The sequence below is a fragment of the Centropristis striata genome, chromosome 9 (genome assembly GCF_030273125.1).
Source record: "Centropristis striata isolate RG_2023a ecotype Rhode Island chromosome 9, C.striata_1.0, whole genome shotgun sequence".
Taxonomy (NCBI): Eukaryota; Metazoa; Chordata; class Actinopteri; order Perciformes; family Serranidae; genus Centropristis; species Centropristis striata.
Window position 1 is genome coordinate 13,868,893 of NC_081525.1, and position 25,072 is coordinate 13,893,964.

The 25,072-nt window shown below is 37.5% G+C and overlaps 1 protein-coding gene across 1 annotated transcript in view; it reads left to right on the forward strand.

Annotated features, from left to right (window-relative positions):
• The first annotated feature begins 3,974 nt into the window (after positions 1-3,974).
• LOC131977836 (excitatory amino acid transporter 5-like) overlaps positions 3,975-25,072 on the forward strand; it is a 50,037-nt gene continuing 28,939 nt past the window's right edge. The window contains exons 1-5 of the mRNA XM_059341280.1: positions 3,975-4,368; positions 4,481-4,759; positions 4,919-4,971; positions 11,871-11,950; positions 21,502-21,717. Of these exons, the coding sequence (XP_059197263.1) occupies positions 3,975-4,368; positions 4,481-4,759; positions 4,919-4,971; positions 11,871-11,950; positions 21,502-21,717 (1,022 nt within the window). The remainder of the gene's footprint in view (positions 4,369-4,480; positions 4,760-4,918; positions 4,972-11,870; positions 11,951-21,501; positions 21,718-25,072) is intronic.

Sequence of the window (25,072 nt, forward strand, 5' to 3'; positions counted from 1 at the left end):
AAGTGATTCGGTTTTGTGTTCTTCCATCAGTTGTCAGTGTTTTTTATGACACGGTGCTGTGACTGACTAAATGTTTCTGTTGGAAGACAACGTGTGTCAGTGTTTTGGTAGATCTGGTGAATTGTGTTAGTGTATTATTGTATTTTGGAAGTGTGTGTCTGTGTTTAGTTACACTGGGTGATTTTGACCATGAAATTAACTGTTTGGGGGATTGAATGTATCAAGTGTGATGTGCGTTAACAGTTTTGAAAAAGTTTTTAAGGTTCTGACAAACGGGTCATAGCGGTTGTGAAAAACTGTAATGTTGGACTAAAGGACTAAAAAAGACACAAAATGAGCCAAAAAAGACACAAAATGACCAAAAAAAGACACAAAATGAGAAGACGGAATGACCAAAAAAACCACAGAAGACACAAAATGACAAAAAAAGACACAAAATTACCCAAAAAAAGACACAAAATGTTTTTTTTTTAAAAAGACACAAAAAGACACAAGTGGTGTATACAGGCAGGATGAAAAGGATAAAAAAATGGACTAAATAGCCCAAGACTCCATAGAGTTAAGAAAAGACGGCAGTTTATAATGACTTGTTGGGCTATGCTGCACTGAAAAAAAGAGATTTTTTGGCCCTGTGATTATTATTTCAATCATCTATATAAATTCTACAAAGAAATACGAATTCAGTGCTTTTACTTTAAAATAGCAGTTTTTCCTGTAATGCATTTATTAGTGATTGTTTGTTATTTTGGGTCCTCAGATTTGTATGTAAATTGAATCATTCGTTCCAAGTAATATTCACTAAACCAGTTCATTGGAACAATTAGTTGATATTTCCAAGTAAAATATAATGGAAGGACATCAGTAAATCTGCAATTTACTTATTTATCAATTTACTGCAATTTAATGTATTTTCATTTTAAAAAATGTGGTTCTATTAAATAAATATTACTTAGAAACAGCCTGAGTAAAGATTACAAACACTTTTCTGTGTGGAAAAACTTGCCTAGCTTTTTTAAGTAGTGTGTTGTCAACAGCTGGACTGGAGGAGACATTATTGTTGTGAATGTTCACTATTTTTGAAAGATTTATTCAGGACAGCAGGCAAATTCAAGCTCTATAAGGCAGTATTTCTGAGCTTCACTCAGCCTGCAGCCTTTTAACCAGCTCCACCACATCATTTGCATGCAGTATGAAAAGCAGACAGTGATGGAAAAACAAGAACATTACTTCATATTGTCGAGTAAATATATTTCTGCTTTCTGAATAAAATAAATTCTAAGTAATAGTTAAAACTCACAAAGACGATGAGGATGTGTTTGTTCGTGTGTGCCACGATAGAGCGCTAATTATAGACTGGATAAAAATAATGAACATCAATCATTGGTTGGAAGATTCCAGTTTGGAAGCCTTGAGATTGGCAGTTTTGTTGTTGCCATCTTGGGTTTTTGCAAGGATGCTGTTTTATCAGCTAAAGTAAGGTGCATCCATTATTCAAAATGAAAAGCAGACTCCATAGAGCAGGGGTCTTAAACTCAAATTACCTGGGGGCCGCTGGAGGCAGTATCAAAATGACCCAAAAAAAAGACACAAAATTACTAAAAAAAGACACAAAATGACTGAAAAAACACAAAATTACTTAAAAAATACACAAAATGACCAAAAAAGACACAGAATTACAAAAAAGACACAAAATGACCCAAAAAAGACACAAAATGACAGAAAAAAACTAAATTACTTTAAAAAAGACACAGAATTACCAAAAAAGACACAAAATGACCCAACAAATACACAATATGACCAAAAACGACACAAAATGACCAAAAAAAGACACAAACTTATTTAAAAAAGACACAAAATTATTTTAAAAAATACACAAAATTATTTTAAAAAGACACAAAATGACCCAACAAATAGACAAAATGACCAAAAAAGACACAAAATGACAGAAAAAACTAAATTACTTTAAAAATAAACAAAATGACCAAAAAAAGACACAAAATTATTTAAAAAAAGACACAAAAATTAAAAAAAGACACAAAATTATTTTAAAAAAGAAACAAAATGACCAAAAAAAGAGACACAGAATTACCAAAAAAGACCTTTAAAAAGAAATTCATTATTTTATATTAGAAATTTATTTAAAAAAGACACAAAATGACAAAAAAAAACCTAAATTACTCAAAAAAGAAATAAAATGACAGAGAAGACACAAAATGACCAAAAAAGACACCAAATTATTAAAAAAAGACACAAAATTACTAAAAAAAGACACAAAATTATTTAAAAAAAGACACAAAATTACCAAAAAAGTAATAAAAGGGACCTTCCACACACAACATGGTAAAGTGTCATTCATATAAAACTCACATTAAACTTTCATATCAAGGTGGGGGCCACAAAATATCGTCACGAGGGCCGCAATTGGCCCGTGAGTTTGAGACCCATGATATAGAGGGTCTGTTAGTCCAGCTGAATATTAAATAAGACATTTTTAAGTGACCAAAATGTTAATTAATGTGGATGAACTTAAAACACTGTGAAAGGGTCAAAGTTGTAAAATGAAACTTACACTGTGGTAGCGACCAGTGGTGGAAAGTACGTTTACTGAAGTACTCTTGTATCATTTTGAGGTACTTGTACTCAAGTATTTCCACTTTATGTAACTTTATACTTCTGCTCCACAGAGTGAGAGTGAGTTTGCTAGTTTTCATTTTTTGGAAAATGCTTAGTTTTAGTTTAATTTTTATTAGTTTTAGTGTTAGTTTTAGTTTTTTGTAATGGGGTATTTGTTGGGTGTGAGATTCAAAAAAGTCACAATAAATTCTGCCTTTATTTCCTTCGTCTTATCCATCTCAGCCCCAAGTCATAAAACCAGATAGATTAAATAGACTTCATATCAACCAAAAAGGTTTATGTATGGAAAAAGTTGACAAAGACGAAAACGAAGGACATTTTCACTATAATTTTAGTTAGTTTTTGTAAGTTTTGTAACCACACAATACAGTTTCAGTTAGTTATCTTCTTTAAAAAAAACTCTCGTTTTTTTTTTTATGTCAGTTAACGAAAATGTTTTTTCAATTCTAGTTTTCGTTATTTCGTTAGTTTTCGTTAACTATGATAACCTTGGTCCACCTCCTATCCTTCCCTCCCCAAGTGTGATATCCGCCATTTAAACTTTGCATTGTTGATCATTTCTACTGCATCCATGAGTCGTATTTTGTTGCATGTATATTATATATATATAGACGTTTTTGAGTTGAGACCAGTCTCGCTATACCAGGTGTTTAGTCGTGGCCGGCTCTAGATGCCCTAGGCGAGATCCATTCCTGTTGAACAGCTAGTGTTGCTTTATTTCAACCTAGCTAGCAAGCTAATACAAATTAAACGTCTTCACACAAAACAGCATTTAAAAAAAGATGACATAACGTTACCTTTATATTGGGACTTCTTCTCCTCCTCTTTTCTTCTCTTTCGATACTGCACACCGGAGAGCTCTGACGGCCGTTTCATCTTGCAAGATTTATCAAAACTTAATGTGTCTGTCACTTGACGTGACCTGACCTCAGTGAGAGCGATCTGACCGTCTAAAGAGGGGCAAGGCGATGACCCCACGTCACGTGACTTAGGACCACAAGTGACAAAATGTCATTCAAATCAAATCAAATCAAATAGTCTTTATTGTCATTATATAGTTCACTATATGACGAAATTGAAAGTGCCACTGCATAAGGTGCATAGTAAGACAATCATAACACAAAACAACATGAGTAAAAAAAAATACCGGGGGGGGCGCTAGCGAGCGGCGATATGTGAGGTTGTGCTTGTGCAGAGCTCCTGTCATTGCGAACTTTCTTTTGAAAAAATAATAGTTATAAACCAACTTCAGACGGTCCATGTTCATCCCTGTCAACTGAGTCATACCAGTGTACCATACTGACAGCTCCATCTGTTATGATATACTGCCGAACGACAAAATGCCCAGACCAAAAGGTAACAAGAACGAGGCCTCTGCTAAAGCCTCGGACTCGGCTGCAACCACGTACACAAACGAGGAACCGTCAGACGAGGAGAGCCCAGAGACTCCAAGTTTATCTGCTCTCATGACCGCCATTGCAAACAGTGAAGGTAGGATTCTGGCCCGGATAGACTCCAGTACAGCTGACTTGAACACTAAGATAGACGCGCTTCGCGAAGACGTGGCGAGTCAAGAGACTCGCCTGGGAGAGTTGGAGTCTGGCCTGAATACATACGCGGACAAGACAGCTACCACTGAAAACGAAGTGAACAGGCTAAAAGCGGAGGTCACAACACTTCGCCAGAGAGTAGAGGAAATTGACGGGGGGGCAGCGCCGATACTGTGCACGTCTGGTTGGGATAGAGGAAGGTCTTGAATCGTGTGGAGGACAGCAGCCCACTGCGGGTATCGCGAAACTACTGCAGGAGCTGTTGGGCCTCAATTTCACTCCAACCCTGGATGCAGCATATCGCGGTGCCCGACGTGCTAACGAGGGGGGCCCTCCCAGAGTCATCGTGGTCAGATTCCATTACCTACGGGAACGGGATGAGGTCTTCCGTGCAGCAGCCCGCGCGGCGCCGCTGACCTTACGCGACAAGAGAGTGAGCATGTTTCCAGACTACACGGTGACGGTGGCGAAGAAAAGAGCGGCTTTTGCCGAAGCTAAACGTCTACTCCGGAGCTGCCGGGATGTCAAGTTTGGTGTCCGGTTCCCCGCGACCCTCCGTATTACTGACACGTCTGGTGAGGAGAGACGGTTTGAGGATCCAGCGGCGGCGATGGAATATATCAAAAACAACTTGAGGCTAAAGGACACTGCAATTTGATTTAGCCCACAGGACAATGATGACTAGACGTCAGGAAGGATCTGGTGGGTCCAAATGTGAAAAGTCTGAACACCAGGATTTTCTCCCTCTCTCTCTCTCTCACTGAGCCCACAGCAACGGGGCTCCCAGGTAACACTGAGACTTTAATTAATGGATACTTGAAAAAAACTTGATATCCTCAGGTAGTTTTGCTACTCCTACCCACTATGAACATTTGTAAATTTACGTTTGCTTTATAGAGTGGCTTTTACTTTTCTTTTCAGACATGTGTGAACGGGTATCCATAGCACTCTGAACTTTTTAATTTTGTTTCCTATTTTAAGGGACATATGATAGAGAGGTGTTTGTCTGTGTGAAGTACCTGGAAAACAATTTAAAGAAGGGTGGGTTATGTAGAGGTATCCTGGTTTGTTTTCTGATGTTGGTTAAATGTAAAGAATTTTCATTCAGTGTTTAATCCAATCTATGTCATGTTCGCCCTGGTTGGGGCCTGTTAGAAGGATAGGTTTGATGGTTATCAGCAGCACAAAGCTAGAAGAGGGGTGTGCGATCTCAACCGGTTCAGTAGATCAGCATAGGGATTTAAGGCTCAGCTTTAGTTTTAGATTTGTAGTCAGACAGGGACTTTTTTCTTCTTCTCATTTTTCTCATTCATTCTAGAAGTACAATGTCTAATACACGGAAGTCAGGCCATATTCGCTTTTTGAGCTGGAATATCAAGGGAATCCATAACCCAGTGAAACGAAGTAGAGTGTTTGCACATGTTTGCGCAATTTGATTGAGTGTCCATGTAAAGTTAAAACTTCATCTCCTCTCTGCAGGTAAGAGTTTTATACTGCAAAGTGAAAAAGAATGACAGTAAAGTGTCTATCCTTCATGTCAGCTCGCTCTGGACCGGCTCAATGAATTTACCATAAATATCACAATACGGGCGCACTACATGGGTGACTGGTTTTAATATGGAGAAGTGAATGACGGCAGGAACCAATCAGGAGGAGGATCAGTGTCCAATATGTACCTACCCTTTCCAGTTTGATGTATTGCTGGTGTGCTGTGGTGAAATGTTGGCGTGTTGTGGTGAAATGCTGCCGTGCTGTGTGAATTGCTGGTGTGTTGTGTGAATTGCTGGTGTGTTGTGTGAATTGCTGGCGTGCTGTGTGAATTGCTGGTGTGTTGTGTGAATTTCTGGCGTGCTGTGTGAATTGCTGGCGTGTTGTGTGAATTGGTGGCGTGCTGTGTGAATTGCTGGTGTGTTGTGTGAATTGGTGGCGTGCTGTGTGAATTGCTGGCGTGTTGTGTGAATTGGTGGCGTGCTGTGTGAATTGCTGGTGTGTTGTGTGAATTGCTGGTGTGTTTTGCACTTCAGGGCCACCGTAGCTGACCATTCCAACGATTACCCCGGAGGACAGTTTACAGATAGATGGAGAGATCACTGCGAATGAGGTATTACAGGCAATTAAATCAATGCAGAGCGGCAAGTCGGGGGGACCTGATGGGTTCTCAATTGAGATATATAAGGAATTTGCTGACAAGCTAGCACCGATACTTAGCCAATTGTACCAGGACATTTTTAAACAACAGAAATTACCACAAACCATGACCCAGGCCACAATTTCAGTGCTGCTCAAAAAAGACAAAAATCCTTTGTTATGCAGCTCATACCGCCCAAAAAGCCTGCTGAATTGCGACTATAAAATCCTTACAAAATATTAGCCACCCATATAGACAGTGTAATTCAAACAATCATCGATCCAGATCAAACGGGTTTCATCCCAGGTAGACTCATTTTATAATATGCGTAGATTACTCAACATCTTGTACACCCCGCACTCGGCGTCTGAAGAACCCGCAGAAGCAGTGATCTCCTTGAATGCTGAAAAAGCGTTTGATCACGTTGAATGGCAGTACCTGTTTGCTGTCTTTGAAAAATATGGCTTTGGACCATCATTTTTAATGTGGATCAGGATAATATATGATGCACCAACTGCAGCTGTATGGACTAATAATAATATCTCTGACTATTTCCCCCTTCACAGGTCTTGCAGGCAGGGCTGCAGCCTCTCCTCATATCTATTCGATCTGGCAGTTGAACCCCTTGCTATAGCCCTTAGAACAGAAGAGGGTATTACCGGTATCTCCCGTGTTGGCAAAGTCCATAAGGTGGTGCTATACGCGGATGATCTGCTTCTATATATATCCAACCCGACGGTATCGATACCAAAACTATTGTCGATTCTGGAAAACTTCAGGCATCTGTCAGGGTATAAACTGAACTATAACTAACAAAAAGCCTGCTTTTTCCAATTGGTAGTGCAGACAGAGATTATTCAGAATTTCCATTTAAAACAGAACGTAATATGTTCACATATCTAGGAATTAAAGTTTCCCGAAAGATAGAAGATCTGGAGAAATATAACTTTAACTCGTTATTAGAACAAACAAAACAAGATCTTGTGAAATGGTCAACTTTACCAATTTCCCTAGCAGGTTGCATAAATATAGTTAAAATGACAATTCTACCTAAATTTCTCTATGTGTTCCAGATGATCCCTATATTCATCCCTATGTCAAGATTCAAAGAGTTAGATAGACTAATTTCTGCATTTATTGGGAACAACTCCAATCCCAGGATGAAAAAATGTACCTGGAGGTGCCTAAAGATGCGGGTGGGTTGGGACTACCCAATTTTCTCTGGTATTACTGGGCTGCTAACATAGTGAAACTAACTCATTGGATTTACACATATGAAAATAAGCAGGGTCCAGACTGGGTTCACATGGAACTACTACCCAGCCCTATACCAATACTCACAACAGGGTTACCATATAGTTGCAATACACAGCTCACAAACCCAGTTGTCAAAGCCTCACTCCGGATTTGGTTGCAGTTCAGGAGACATTTTGATTTAAAGCAACATAGCAGGTATTTCCCGATAGCAAGTAATCACTTGTTCCTCCCATCCGGGTTTGACAATGCATTTCAATATTGGCATAGAAATGGGTTGATATTTTTTTGTGATTTGTACCCTGATGATGTGTTTATCTCATTTGAGACACTTGAAAATGACCACAATATACCCAGATCGCATTATTTTACATTTCTTCAGATACAAAGTTTTACCAGTAAGAGGTTTCCGTCGTTTCCTTTCCTACAGCCTAAGAATCATTTAGATGCAATACTAGGACTGGATCCTGATGGAAAGAAACGTGTATCTGTGATTTATAATATGTTGGAGACTTGAAACCGATATCCTGGGATAAAACTAAAAGGGCATGGGAAAGGGATTTGGGGGTTGAAATTTCTGAAAAAATGTGGCAACATAGTTTAAAACGTATACATACCTCATCATTGTGCACACGTCATGGTTTACAGTTTTTCTCAGTCGCTTTGGTACAATTCTCAAATCATGCTCGAAATTTGCAAAACAGTAAGTGCATTTCTCAAAACAATTTGTACAAATAGCAAAACACCATGGATGACCTGCAAAAGCCACTCTCTTGCTCAAAATCCTTAGTTCATCTCTCAAAACTAAATATCCGTGTCAATGAACATGTCAGTGCATCAGAATGACAAGTCCTTGTGTCATTGTGTACGGATAAGACAGTCAAATTGCTTAGTCATGTTGTCAATATAACAGTGTACTCTGGAGGGATGTTCTGATGTAAACTATGGCTAAAGTTTTGATGACAATTATTGTAAATTGTAGGTTACACCTTAGTGTATGTGGAGTTTGAAAGAGACTGGACAAGATTCACATTTACGCTTTTATTTTTTTCCTGATAAAGAAAAGAAAAGACAGCACTGCATAGCACAAAGAAAAAACAAAAACAAAAGTAGAAATGTAAACATAGGACAATCTCCTTAGGGAAAACTGTACATGTGCCTCTATTTTGCCTCCCAAGTCCTCCGCCACGCAGCCTCACTCCTCTTCTTCTTCTTCTCGCTGGCTGTTGACCCCGTCCAATTCCTTGTCCGTCCATTTTCAGAAATTGTAACACTGTGTTGTGCTCCGGCTATATACGTATATACTTGCCAGTTGATTGATTCGTTTGAGAATGTCAAGATTCACCTGGGAGCAATTTACCAATTCAGGACAGACTTAGAAAAAAAGTCTCATGGAAATGTATAGAAATATGCTTGACATGTAATGACAACGTGTTCAACCATTTTGCATGTAAAGACTTATGCTATGAACTAATGCCTAAATGTTGTGGGTGGTGAGACTATTCAACAGAGACCCATGATAATACATTTTGATCAACATGACATAAGCAATTGATAATGTAGGAAACAGAAGAGAATTGTACATAATCATTTGCATGGATGTACCAAAGCATTTGCAACTTGCTCAAAGAAATGAGAAACTGCTTTTTTGATGTGCACAAGTGACACAATGATGTGAAGATTGAACAGGTAGTTTTGAGAATTTCAGTTCTGATCTGAGAAATGTACCAAAGCGACTGAGAAAAACTGTAATACAATTTAAAGTACTCCATCGTCTTCACTACTCAAGAGATAAACTATCCAAACTTTTTCCAGTCACAGATCCTGGTTGACCAAGGTGCAACCATGAACCCGCCACAATAGGACACATGTTCTGGGCATGCACTTCTCTCAACGATTATTGGAGACAGATATTTGTTGTATTTCCAAAATCTGTGGTCAGACTATAACGCCTGAGTACCACATAGCCATCTTTGGGGTACCACCTCTAGGCTGCAAAGTTTCAAAATTACAAGCTAACGCCTTGGCATTTGCTTCCCTGCTTGCACGCAGACATATACTTTTTAACTGGAAATCAAATTCACCTCCGTCATTTCTGCAGTGGCTAAGAGATGTACTATCTTTTCTACCTTTAGAAAAACTGAGATGCAAGTTGTATAAGGCCGGCAAGAATTTCACAGTGACCTGGAGTCCCCTTATAGAATTTGTAGAAGGGTTCCCTTTCCAATGATGTACCTTAACACCAGTTGTATTCCATGGTTAGAAACATATGGTCACGCTGGAAACATCAGCTCACTCAACATATGATGAGAGGTTCCTGTCTGATTATGTTTGCATTGTTCCTGTACTTTTCTGTTTTGTTTTGGGTTTTTTTGTTTTATTTGTTTTTGTTTAAGAGCCTTGGGGAGGGGGGTGGTCTGTGTTTGTTAGTAATGTCTGTTAATGAAAAGCTGCAAAATAAAGTTTGAAAAAATAAAAAATAAAATACCGGGCTAAACAAGGACAAAAACAAGAACAAGGACATGTGATGTAATAAATAAGTATAAAAATAAATAAATGGCTTCTGAAAATGCTATAATTTATAGATGAGGTAGATTGAATGTTTTGCACATATCAATTGTATTGCACATGTCCGTTTTATTGCACCTTTTAATCATTGCTCATCTGTTTCTTTATTTTGTTAATATTTATTATTTTCAAGACAGAACATGAAGGGAGGGCGACACTGGGCATTGAAAATTATTATTGTTTGATTTTTTTTCTCCCTTGAAGGACACTGGCGGCAACCCTCCAGCATTTGCCTAGAGCCAGCCCTGAGTTTAGTAAGAAAGTGAGCACACACATAAATTGTTATGTTTTAAGCAAATTTGGTGGACCTTTTCGTCGGCCCAGCCATTTGTGTGTGTGTGGGCTTATTAAAGGACTCAGGCATTGGCGTCACTGTTACGTCCCGTAGATGGCTCTAATTTAACTTTTTTATTGGACACATTTTGATTTAGTTAAGTTTGACACTAATAATAGCTCTATTCTAATCACTCAGCAGTTCTGCACAGCTCTGCAGATTTTGGCCCCTTTTGTCATTGCTTTGGTTTTATGGATCACAAATGGTTTTCTAACGGCAGGCAGATGTTTTGAGCCAAATGGTCTGATTAACTCCCTGTATTACTTTCCCTGTCTTTCCCGAATGGAAGACAATATATAGCAACTAGCTGTTAACCCTCTAGAGTCCATGAAAGCACCGGCACATGACGTCATGTCAACCCGAGAACGGTTGCCGAGAACCGTTCTCGGCAAAAAAAAAAAAAGGATACATTAATTAATTACTTAGATTGTTCAATTATTATTTTTTCCCTCAATATTAAAGAGAAGATGCTTGATCAATTTTGATTTTTGGCTCTCAAAATATGAGAGAAGTTGCTTACTTCACTACAAGTTAAAGTCCTGCATCTAAAACTTACTGAATAAAAAGTACAAAGGTATCAGCATCAAAATGTACTTAAAGTAAAATTGCCCGTTATGCAAAATGGACCAAGTCAGATCGCTATATTATCCTCCAACTATATTATTAGATAATTATTATTGATGCATTTATGTAAGCAGTGTTTTAATTTTCTCCAGATAGGGCTCATTTAAACTACTTAATATGCTTACCTACTTATGAGGTTTAATTAAAAAAATGTCAGCTGAATGAAGTGGAGTAAAAAAAATGACAGTATTTGCCTCAAAATGTAGTGAAGAAGAAGTATAAAGTTACATAAAATGGAAGTTAAGTAAAGTACAAGCACCTCAAATGATACTTAAGTACTGTACTTGAGTAAATGTAATTAGTTACTTTCCACCTCTGGTACATAGTCACCATAGTAACCCACAAGTATAAATCTAGCTTCAATGTGTTTGGATAATCACACAAGTTTTGTGATTGAGAAAGCTTGCTTATTTTAGCATGCCTTTCACATGTCATGCTGACAGAAAATGGAAAGAACATATTAGCCTTTCTGGGGAAAAACTCAGGAAAATGGAAGTTCATGTGTATTAAGTGAACAAAAAAGTTGCTTTAGCTCAGTTTTGAAAGTTCGATCCTTTGATTCACAATGCAAGTAGAACAAGTGATGCCACGTCCAGTAACTGAGATGGTTCAGACTGCATCATATTCATATATAATAAGAAGATTATTTGCTCTTCCTTTCCTCTTCATGGCAGTGCACAGTGCTTTGTTCCTGTTCATTGCTTTTTGAATAACATCTGTTTTTTCTTTTCACTAGCTGTCCGACCTGTGACCATTTCTTCTTCTCTCGTCCCAACAGGAGGTGAAGTACTTCCAGTTTCCTGGTGAGCTGCTGATGAGGATGCTGAAGATGTTGATTCTCCCGCTCGTCGTCTCCAGGTACTGACGCCCCATTTTAACCCTCACAGCTGTAACCCTCTGAAATCTTGGGCTATTATGTCCGTTAAAAAATCTGTTAAAAAATCTTCACCATGTCATGTTGGTATCAGTTTTTCAGCATTAACTCACCTATATGTCCTGATAATTAATGTTTAACTTTGACTTACTTGATCAAAATTTTTAACCCAAAAGAAACTAAGGAAACATAGAATCTGATCTCGAAAATTATGTTTCAAAAGACAGAATTTTAAATGTTGCAAATAAGAACACAGGTTGCAAACATTACATATAACAGGTAAAATGAGGATAATATCTAGTTCTATATTTTTATACTAAATATATTTGACATTATGTCTGGTTTTACTTGGCTGAATGTCATCAAAAAAAATCTGGTATGGAGTTTCAAGCCAGAACTTTAGAGGGAAGCTGATGGCTAAAGGCTCAATGTTGCTTCATTTTTATATCTTCACGTCATGAAGACGTCATATGCCGGTGCTTTCATGGACTCTAGAGGGTTAACGCCCCTTTTACAGTTTAACTGACATATTGTTTGATTTATAATACTTTATATTAGTGTATATTCATATACTGTAGCTTCACAGCAAGGGGGGATTGTAGATCGTATGCTGAAGTTTAAAAAGTAAATGTAAAAGTTTTTACAATGAGCTCTGACAGGTAATTGGACTGCACGACCACTCAAAAAGCTTTTACACTACAGGTCATCGTTCGCCCATAGGTGGCCATACGAGGTGTCACCTGTCACCTTGCTTATTAGGGCCCGAGCACTAACAGTGCGAGGACCCGAATGAAATTGATCCGTTTATTATTATAAAAGCAAATGAATCACATTTTTGAGGGCTTTATCATATTCCAAAACTCACCAAACTTGGGACGAAATTCAATCCCGTTGAAAATGTACGTATTTTATTGGTGAAATGGGCGTGGCAAAATGACCTACTAGCGCCCCCTAGAAAAAAGGCCCTAAAACAGTTTGTCGTAGAGACACGAAATTTGGGACATACATGTGTCATGGGAAGACGCATCAAAAAGTCACAGGAAGCCATAACCAAAAACAAACAGGAAGTCAGCCATCTTGGAAATGAAATTGAAATGGAAATGGAAATTGGAATTTTTGCTCTTCTCTGTGGAGTTTGCATGTTCTCCCAGTGTCAGTGTGGGTTCTCCCAGGGTACTCCTGCTTCCTCCCACAGTCCAAAAACATGCACTTAGGTTTAATTGGTGACTCTAAATTGCCCGTAGGAGTGAATGAGAGTGTGATTGTGTGTCTCTATGTGTCAGCCCTGCGATAGTCTGGAGACCTGTCCAGGGTGTATGAATAAATGATTTCCCAATGAAATAATTACCCACTCAAGTGTATGTTGTATTCTGACAATATAAGGAATAAAAATGCACTTAAAGTTGTCTCACTATCAATCAAACTGAGGCAGCAAGTCTTGCTAAAGTCCACAATTGGAGAACTTGTTGCAGGTAAACAAGAGTCAATTATTATTTTTTTCTATGAATTCATATGGAGGGGAAAAAATCAATTGTAGTTTGTCTCTTGTCTTGTATTGGTTTGCCCTCTTATAGACAAAATGCCCAAAATTGACATTTGTGTTTTTTTAGAAGGAATATTTAACGGCACTTATCGCGGCTCGCGGTACAACGGCACATTCTAAAAATAGCACACACGTACGGCCTGCGGTTGTAAAAAAGGCTGCAGTTTTTGTGGATTTATGTTGTAAAACCACTCAAATTGCATCAGATATAGGGTGTAAAATAAAAAATTGAATATCACCGTAGACGGTTTTAATTACTGTAAATCAAGGAATAGTGGAATTTTAGTGCAGGTTTTTTTCATGTAAAATTAAAAGAGAAATACCATAATGTCACAAGGTCCCTAAAAATGAAGGGGCTACTCAGTCTGCTCAGTCTAAATTACAGTTTTTGCTGATATTTACATTTAAATTTACACTAGAAAACCCACTCACTGTATTTTTTACGGTGAAATTCAGGCAACCACAGCTGCCGGTATTACACTGTAAATTCAACAGATTTTTTTTTTACAGTGTAGGTTTAGGGCAAAAAACTTCCTGTTAGGGTGTTATAAAAGACAGTTTAAACAGTAAATACATGTACGTAAATGCCGGAAGTGAAGTAGTTACAAGGGTCACGTGACTACCGAAAGTTACGTTAAAAAAACGAAAGTTACATTAAAAAAACATGTTTCGCGTAACTTCGGTAAGCAACGTAACTTAAGTTAAAATTGCTTTACTTTAGTTTTCACAAGGGACACGAACCCGGGTGAAAGTACGCCACTTGTTCGACCCATCTACCACCCCAAATCTCAATCAAATGCGAGAATCCGCCCTTTTTTTTTGTTAGTTTTAGTTAGTTTTTAGAGTGAGTTTGCTAGTTTTAGTCTAGTTTTTATTATTTTTTAATGCTTGGTTTTAGTTTAGTTTTATTAGTTTTAGTTTTTTTGTAATGGGCTATGTGTTGGGTGCCAGATTCAAAGAGGTCATAATAAATATTGCCTTTATTTCCTTTGGTTTATCCATCTTAGCCCCAATAAGGTTATTAACTGTTACAGTTCCAGGTGTTTTGAATTTTGGTTCGAGTGTCGACATCCAAGTCTCAGTGAACATATTTACCATGTGTTGCATGATTAAATAGAAACACTGAATTATGAATGAAAAAAGTTGACAAAGACGAAAACGAAGGACATTTTAACTATAATTTTAGTTAGTTTTAGTTCGTTTTGTAACCACGCAATACAGTTTCAGTTAGTTATCGTTTTTTAAAAAACTCTCGTTTTTATTTTTATTTCAGTTAACGAAAATGTTTTTTCAATTCTAGTTTTCGTTATTTCGTTAATTTTCGTTAACTATAATAACCTTGGTGTGGACACATTACAGTGAAATACGGAGAAGCTCGTTTTTAGCTGCTTGAACTCACAACCTATATTGACGTTTTTGACGAGAGAATAGGCTGAATGTTTACGTGTCAAATATTTACATTTTCTCCAATGTCCCATCTTTTAATAAGATGTTTATTAAGTCCTCCTTTCACTACTACATCTACTGGATTTTGACATCTCAGCCTCCAGGAGCTAGAATCTGGCAAACCCAGAAGAAGTTTTCATTTTCATATTGAGGTCACTAATTCAGAAGCTGGCAGCGATTCAATGTTTGTCAAATGAAAAGCTTTTGGAGTGGGATTTAGTGCAATGAGTGGATTCAAGAGTGGGCTGTAGAGAGATCTGTTTTAAAATATTTAGATGATTCTAGCACATTGAGGCGTTAAGTGCTGGAATAATGTTGAAAACAAAGTCTGACCTTTTTTTCCCCTGTCATCAATATTCATCTGAAGATACTAGACAAGCCGTTTTCAACACAACTCTCCTCCAGAATGGATGCAAACTTTTCAACAACAGTATAAACTCTTAAAGAACCACTAAAGCTGGGTGCTTTTATACAGAAGAGCGGATCATCCATTAATCATTGCTTGATCCTTGATTTCTCTAACGTCCTTGAGCAAAACCACGTTACCACAAAAGGTTGAACCATTCATCGCTTATCTGAATATAAGAGAGACTGATTCAAGGCAATCCATTTAAACCTCTAAAGTCCAGGAGATTTTGGTTCAAATCTGTCAACTTCCTGTGCATTCATTTCTGTCTCTGTTTAGCATCTTTCAGTCTGTCCTTATATCACATGCATGGCTCCTTTTTCTCCACACAAACTTGGCTGTCAGATTTTTCATTTTATTTTAATTAAAGTATAAAGCTGCCGAAAAATACAGAAAATACAAACAAAAGACACAGGTGTCTATGGACATTTAAAAAAAAACAAAACATTTATACACAGAAAAACAGCAGAAAAAATAATAAATAATAAAACTACAAAACAGTCTATTTGCATGTAAATAAAAACAATAGTAGTTTTCATTGTAGAAAGAAAATTCACATTTTAAAAATGGTCTAGAAACATAAATGACACACTGTCAAAGCTCCTATGATTGAACTTTAACTGGATTTCTCGGCTTTTCTACATATCATATATAAATAAGTTATTATTTATTATTAATATTATAAATAAAGTTATTACTTTAAATAAAACATGTGTATTTTCAATAAATAAATGGACTCCACAGGGTTAACATGCTTGTTAGACTTAAAGGACATGGAAGAGAACATGGAATGTAAAAAGGAACTTTTAATAACCAGTTGGCATTGGAGGTACCAGGAGTATAGTGTACGAAGGAAGACATCAAAAAGGATCTGGTCAGTGACGGACTTATCCTTCGTCTATGTTTGCCGTTTGGTAAAAGCTGTCTACAGCCTTCTGGCAGTCATTGATCTGTTTCTTTATCATGGTGCTAATTAGCTAATTAACTGATGTTTTGATGAATAACCATCTTAATCAGTTGCTGTATTGAGGTCTTGGATGTTCTGCATGCTCGAGTTTTCACCTCAATAATTGGCGCTTGGGGTTTCAAGGTTCTTTTACGACTTTCGTTTTTTTTTTTTGTCTAATAAATTGTGTATCAACCTCCGATTCAGATCTGCTTGAATGGGTTGCTCCTTGGCCCATGCTACACCCATCCGCCGAGTTTTATGAAAATCAGGGCCAGTAGGTTTTTGTTAGTATGCTAATAAATAATAAATCAAAAACCATAACCTCCTTGGTTGAGGCAATAAAGACAGTAGATTGCCTTTTTGCTGTATATAATATCATGAATTTCCTCAAAAAAAAAAAAAAAAAAAGCGCATGCATATGAAATAACTGCAAAAAAACAATCCATACAGAGAGTGTACAATATCTGCCTTGAGAACGCCCAGCAGCTGAGATACTATAAGAATGGTAATGTAGATGATATGCACTTGCTTGTAGTGATGTGCCAATGAAGCCTCATATTTATATTTTTATATAATATTTAAAAATAAATATTTATTAAAGATCTTTAATTAATAATTTAATTATCTTTAATGGATTTTTGCATGGATGCTACTTTTTAAATGTATATTTTAAAATCTCACGTACCCCCATTTGAGAACCACTGCCTTATTATTACCTAATGTGGTTCTCCCTCTTTTAATTATATATGTTGTGTTGGACACTGTCATTCACACAGCACAGTAGCTTTAAGTATCTATTCAACACTCTGTGTGTGTGTATGTGTGTGTGTGTGTTCTTGTACTTCCTACATAGTGAGGACCGGAACACGTTTTTGAACCAACAGTGAGGACATTTTTGCAAAGTGAGGACATTTCAGCTGGTCCTCACTTCTTTAAAGGCTTTTTTGAGATTTCAGACTTTGTTTTAAGGGTTAAAGGTTACAATTAGGTTTATGTTAGGGTTAGGGTTGGGCATTTAGTTGTGATGGTGAAGGTTATGGTAAGGGTTAGGGCAAGGGGCTAGAGAACAAAGTTATTATAGTTAACGAAAACAAAACGAAATAACGAAAACTAGAATTGAAAAAACATTTTCGTTAACTGAAATAAAAACAAAAATGGGAGGTTAAAAAAAAAGAAGATAATTAACTGAAACTGTATTGTGTGGTTACAAAACTAATTAAAATTATAGTGAAAATGTCCTTCGTTTCTGTCTTTGTCAACTTTTTTCATACATAATGAAGATGGATCAGACAAAGGAAATAAAGGCAAAATTGACTGTGACCTCTTTTAATCTCCCACCCAACAAATACCCCATTACAAAAAACTAAAACGAATAAAAACTAAAGTAAAACTAAGGCATTTCAAGAGAATAAATACTAAACTAAAACTTGCAAACTCACTCTAAAAACACATTAAAACTAACTGAATTTGAAAACAAAAACTCACAACGAAATTAAAACTAAAACTAATAAAGAATTCAAAAATATTATAACCTTGCAGTATTATAACATTCCAATGAGGGTCCTCACAAAGATAGAAGTACAAGTGTGTGTGTGTGTGTGTGTGTGTGTGTGTGTGTGTGTGTGTTCCATCCTGTCCCTGAATGAAAGTACTGGGGGATTAAGCATCTTTACATTCACAAGAGAAATCCCACTAACACTGATGTGATTCGAGCCGGGCTGTGATTAAAACGCTGTCTGTGTGGCAACTTATTGCTCCTCTGCTGGTTACTGTTTATTCATGTATTCCTTTAACATGCTGACTTTAATTCTTCCCCAAACAGTCCATTGCATTTCCAACACGCTTCATGCTGTGTGAATAATTCATATGCATTACTGGACACAGCAGCAGCAGCAGCCGCAGTTTGGATCTCTGAATTATTTGCCTTGGAGAAGACATAAAAAATATCCATCCTCAGTGAAAAAAGTTCTGAAGACAGACACAAAGAAGCATTGGCACAGTAACAGTTAATAAAAGAACCAAGAGTTTTCAACCTTGTTTAGTGCAGTCTTATGTCTCCAAGGATTCACTTAGCGGCCTGATGCTGTGTATGCCAGCATTTGTAAGGAATTTAATGTAATATTTAACAGAAATTCAAGAGACAGCTGAACATGAGGGGGGAGTAGTTACAGTTTCTGACATTTCATAACAGCCAAAACCTTGTCTGTTGGTCTGTACCAATCTTTATAGAGCGAGTAAAACATGGAATGAATCACCACTTGATATCCGTCAAGAAAAAAGCAAAATAAATAGATAGATAGATAGATAGATAGATAGATAGATAGATAGATAGATAGATAGATAGATAGATAGATAGATAGATAGATAGATAGATAGATAGATAGATAGATAGATAGATAGATAGATAGATAGATAGATAGATAGATAGATAGATAGATAGATAGATAGATAGATAGATAGATAGATAGATAGATAGATAGACTTTATTTATCCCAAGCTGGGAAATTACAGTATATCCTTCAAAATATCCTTCAAAAAGAAATTAAAGAGGTTAATGTCAAGTGTTGGGTTTATTTAATTTTTGGTGGGTTTATTTATTTATTTTTCGTTTATTTTGGTTGAAAGGAAGCTAGTTTTTATAGAAAAGACCTTTGCCTGGATTCATGATGTCCAGGATTACAATCAATGATTCTGGTTAAAGCTGAATTGTTGTTGTTTTTTTGTATTTTATTTGATTTCTGATCAAATGCACTATGTGCTGCACTTTTCTAATGTATTTTGGAATGTATACTGTATACTGTTACTGTTGTTGTAGGACTGTTGAGTATTACTTGTTGGAGTGTGGACCCCAGGAAGACTAGCCAACTGCCATGGCACAAGCTAATGGGGATCCTTTAATAAAACATAAAACCAAAGAAATAAAGAAAGAATCAGGCAAAAACATCAGTGTAGGTTGAGTCGGTTTTGCTCCTACATTGTGTTGAGAATCTCTTTGTGTTGAACATTGATTAAAGGGTTTGTGAGTAAAGATTCTGATGCAAATCCTCTTTAAAACAAGTACATGTTTATTAACTTAAACAAAGGTTTTCTAATGCCTATTTCCTACTATATGACTTTCTCCTGATTTCTCCTGATTAGAGCACACGGCTGTCTTATAACACACCCCCATAGCATTACAGATGCTGGCTTTTGAATGGTAAGAGTCCAACAAGTTCTCCAACATAAACTGCAGAATAGGTTGTGTGCCACGACCATAGACTGTATATAAATAATGGACGTGGTCACCGTGACATCATTCATTGGTTTGTGGCCCGTTGGAAGCATCGAGTTCAGCGTTACTCGTCGCCATCTTGCATCTCCATCTTGTTTCCGATACGGGGAGCAGACCATATCTGGACTGTGGAGGAGGAGAGGGATCTGATCACTGACTACAGCCTCTCTACACCTCAACCTGACTGAGAGAAGCTGTTGCTAATTCATGTTACCATTAGCTGGAGCATTAACTGGGATGTTAGTTTTGGCTAGCAAAAAACAAAAACAAAATGTTCATTACTGACCTCAGAAAACTGAGCTTGGAGTGTCTGTTAGTCCAACCAAACGCTGAACATTTCTACTGAACAAAACGTTCAAATAAACTGTCATTAAGTGAAAATACAGTGAAAGGGTCAAAGTTATGAGACCAAATCGGTAAAGGTCCTCTTTTATATCTATATAACGTTACATATAACTTTATTGACACGTTGCCGTGGATACACATTGCTCTGCCTCTCTCCTGATGACGGCTCGTCTTGTTAGTGACCTGTCAATCAAAGGTAGCCCCGCCCCAAATCTTCTATTTTCTTCTGAATGGGGCCATTATTAGAACTATTAACTTCAAATTGTATTGAAGAAGATTTTTTACTAGTGATTGAGACCATAGTGTTGTCCTGAAAAAAAATTCTGAGGTAATGAATCAAGTGAGAAGTTTTCTCATTTTTGCACTGAAATGAATGGAATTTTTTTGCAGCCAAACTTAGCACCTCCTGCTGGAATTTTCGGTAGAATGCAGCTTGAGGCACTTCCTGGTTTGCCTCCATGCTCAGACACGGAGGTTGACGACTGGCCAGTACCTCAAATTATGGCACGTATCGCGGCTCGCGATACAACGCCGCATTCCTAAAATAGCACATACGTACGGACTGCGGTTGTAAAAAAGGCTGCCGTTTCTGTGGATTTATGTTGTAAAACCACTGATCTTGGTCTAGGGCAAAAAACTTCTGGTGAGGCTTTCTAAAAGACAGTTTAAAGAGTAAATAAATGTACGTAAATGCCAGAAATGAAGTACTAACAAGGGTCAGGTGACTGTCGATTCCGTAAAAAAAATTTAAGTTATGTTCAAAAACGTAATTCAAGTTAGAAAAGATTCCAGACAGGACGCGATCCCCACTCTCCTGGGTGAAAGTCTGCCGTTTGTTGGACCCATCCATCACCCCAACCAAGGGAATCCACTGTTTCAAACTTAGCTTGGCCGTCAATCACTACCATATCAGCAAGATGGCAGTGGACGCATCACAGCGGAGGGTGAAATACGGAGAAATAGCTCATTTTGGTCTTGCTTGGTTGGAACACAAACCTGCAGCCACGTGGCTCCATGAATGGATCAGCCCTGAATTAACCTGTTTACCAGTGGAATGGTCCAAACAGGAATTTCTTAAGCATTCAACAACTTTCCCAGTTCCCAGTCTTCTGCTGGCTCTGTCCCAAATTATTTTAGAATGTGTTGCTGGCATCAAGTTCAGAATGAGTGAATATTTAAAAATGGAAACTTGAAATGAAAACCCAATGGACCTTGTGGTGAGATTGTTTTTTTTTTTTTTAACAAGTACATCCAAGTTTGAAGTTTTCAGATAGATTAAAGGATTACACACTTATGAGAAGGTAAAGAGTATTACCAAGGTCTTATCCTCATAAAACCATTTCTAAATGCATTGGCTTTGCTCATAAATCCATTGTCACCAAGCTGCTGAAAATATGACATTTTGTCAAGGATTTAACACCTCGAAAGATTATTAACAAAAGTTGATTTCTAAAGTGAGGAGCATGGGAAGAATTAGTAGTATGGATTGCATTGACTCATGTCCTGCTGTCAACATGTATTATGAAAATAATGCACTCTAACTATCTGCCAAACTTCCTCCAAACTTCCTTCCAGTTTGATGTCAGGCCTGGCAGCCCTCGACGCCAAGTGTTCCAGTCGGCTCGGTCTGATCACGGTGTCTTACTACCTGTGGACCACGTTTGTGGCTGTGGTGGTGGGAATCATCATGGTCTCCATTATCCACCCAGGAGGGGCAGCCCAGAAAGAGGACTCTGAGGACAGCGGCAAGCCGATCATGAGTTCTGCTGACGCTCTGCTGGACCTCATCCGGTAAGACCACCAACATTAATTTGACTCAATAAACACAGTGGCCCTTATAGTATATTTTATGCCTTACATGGTAGGGCACATGCGGAATAGGAGTTTTGCTTCTGTAAGACGGGCCTCACCCTGACCCTTGGTCAGAACAGAGCATCCGGTCTATTTGGGGGCTCTGGGGACAGGTGCATATCAGACAGAAGAGACGTTGGAATGTCGACCTCAATAAGGTTAAAAATAGGGCCGGGACTCGATTAAAAAATTGTATCTAATTAATTAGAGGCTTTGTAATTAATTAATCGCATTTTAATCGCATATAAATATTTGACCTGAGAACAGTGAGAAGTAATTTTTTTCACATGGATTTTTAGTATACCATTGAATAATGGCTGAATACATAAGCTTAAGCAACAAAAATGTTGTTTATTTTTGTTCAAGTCCAACAGACCACTGCAATTTTTGCCATTAAGTGTAGAAATAGCATATTTAGAAATATAGTACATTTCATAAATTCAGGTAGCCTATAGGTAGGTAGACCTTCTGTAAACTAGAATACACTGAAAAAAGAACCAACTTAATTGAATTGTTTCATTTGGTAACACCTAAATTAATTAAGTTCTTTCAAATTAATTTAAAATCAGTTGTGTTAATCTAACTTATTAAATTAATTTGAAAGAACTTAATTGATTTAGGTGTTACCAAATGAAACAATTCAATTAAGTTGATTCAACTATTTTCTTTTTTCAGTGTACTTTGGTTTTTTAAGTAAAACACAATCCACGCTAGCTACCACACTAGCCGCTAGCTGCTATATGTTTAGCATTGAGGTGATACTTGAGGCTCGATGTGCCGCGGTGATATGTGAATTCCTTGTTGCATAGCAACACAACCATGCTCTTATCGACGCTTCCATCCGTTGGTTTTTAGTAACTAAATGTCCCATCATCCACGGGGCCAACCAAAGCGTCTCATCAGCTTCTTCCTTCATGTTCACTGTGGTTTGTTGTTGTCTGAACTCATGAACGCTAGTTGGTGCTCCAGTATAATCGGTCCGCCTGAAACGCATCCAGTGAGAAACGTTACGCGTTAAAGTACCGGCCCTAATATATATATATATACATATATATATATATATATATATATATATATATATATATGTACATATATATATATATATGTATCAGGGCGTGGTATTTAAATGACGCTTGTTTTGAGCCGCCACATTTATCAACAGTCGATCATTCTCACGCTGTGATTGGCATAAGACGAAATATACGCTCAGATCTGCGCTCATTTGATAAATGAGTGCCAGTATGTACACATTCAAAATATGTCAGCGGCACATAATTATTGGCAATTACTGACTGGAATAGTACAAGTTTAGCACAGGTTGTACAGTTTTGACAGATTGGCTTTAAGGAAATATCTTCAAAGCAAGTATGTTTCCACCAAGTCATGTGTTCCTTTAATCAGTGGCTCTGGATAATTCGTTCACATGGGAGATGTAGCAGAAAACCAGCTGAGAGCTGCACACATATAATTGTTTGTGCTGCAGGGGATTTGTGTTGCCAGGCTTTAAAGATGACGCAAAAGGAGCTGAATTTTGAGAAAAAGGACAAACAGGAGGGGACTAAAAGACGACGTGATATGAGTTAATTGAGAATATGAATACATACACAGTAGGGATGTAAACGGTTAATCGACTATCGGTTAATTGTCGAAAATAATTTAATCGATTAAATTAATTAATTGTAGGTTAACTGAATCTAGGACCATTTTACACAGGAGTTTTTTCAGTGGAATGTCATGGTGTCGCCAGCTGAGATTGCCATTGCTTAATCTAGGCCACACCGAATTTACTTGAACGTAACGCGGGATTCTCGCGGGCGGCGAGAATCCCGGTACACAAACATGAGGCGGTCAAAACGAAGTGGCACGGGAGCATTTCAAGCTAATTAATGATGACAAAGACGCTCAATGTAAACTTTGCGGTACTACGTTTAAGTTCAGCAGCTCTACGAGTTCGCTTAGATACTACCTTCAAAACCTGCATGCAGCCGTGTTGCACGGAGGAAGTCCATTGCCTTCACAACCAACTATCGCCGCGGTGATGGGAAGGCGAGTATGCGACGACAGGAAAGCTGAGGGCATTACTCAGAGGATTTGCGGCATGATGGAAAAAGATATGATGCCAATTAGCACCACTGACGGCGTGGGATTTCGGGAGTTAATACACTTCATGGAGCCAGGTTGTAATATCCCTTCTCGAGCGACCATAACTACCCGCCTGGAAGCACGCTACAAACACAAGAAGACTGAGCTAAAAACACAGCTAGCCGCGGCTAATGTGGCTTTGACGACGGATTGTTGGACGGCACTGACTACAGAAAGCTATATTACAATGACTTGCCACTACATTGAAAACGACTGGCAGTTAAAGTCACTTACTCCAGACCATGTTAATATGCTTATTTTCCTGAACAAAAATACAGGGGTTTAGGTCAGGAGTGTATTGAAAACACATTGAGACAGGAATGTTTTTGTTTCAGGAGAGGTAGCCTATATCTTCATTTAATTGTTTAATAGAGGCCCTCTAATTTTACTGTCACCTTCCTCAGGGATGATTTAAGTTGTGTTCAGTACTACATGTTACTGTAAGTTTCCAGGGCTAGTAATCTTACTGTTACCTTTGTCAGAACAAGGGGGATTATAAGTGCTGCTGCTAATGTTTCAAGTATTTTTTTTTTATAAGTACTTTACCAGATAATTATATGCAGGCTTAATATTGTGTAGACTAAGCCCATATTGTATAGATTTAAAATGTATTTTATGTTGCTTAATGTTTCACATGCAACAGGTGAGCCAGTGCACAATTATTTATTTATGTATTTCAATTTTCTGTTCAGAATTTATTTTGGTTAAATGCCATTATCTGTACCCTATTCCAGCTGGTACAATAAAACATTAAATGAGGAATATAACATGCATTTTTTATTCAGTAGATAAGCAATATTTTTGCTTTACGTTAAAGACACCGTGAGAAATGTGTGTTCTCAGGAAAAAAGCCACTTATCAGTTAATCGTTAATCGATCGATAAGGTCAATCAACTAACGATTAATGAATTAATCGATAATTTGCATCCCTAATACACAGTACACTGCCTATAAAAAGAATTCACCCACCTTGGACCCTTTTGTTGCTTTCGCACATTAAATCGTGGTCAATATAATTTGGCTTTTTTTAACAAGAATTTGCAAAGAGAAAAAAAACCTCTTTAACTCTATGGAGTCTTCGGCTATTTTGTGCATTTTGGTATCCTTTTCATTCTGCCTGTATACACCACTTTAAAAAAAAAGGTTTAAATGC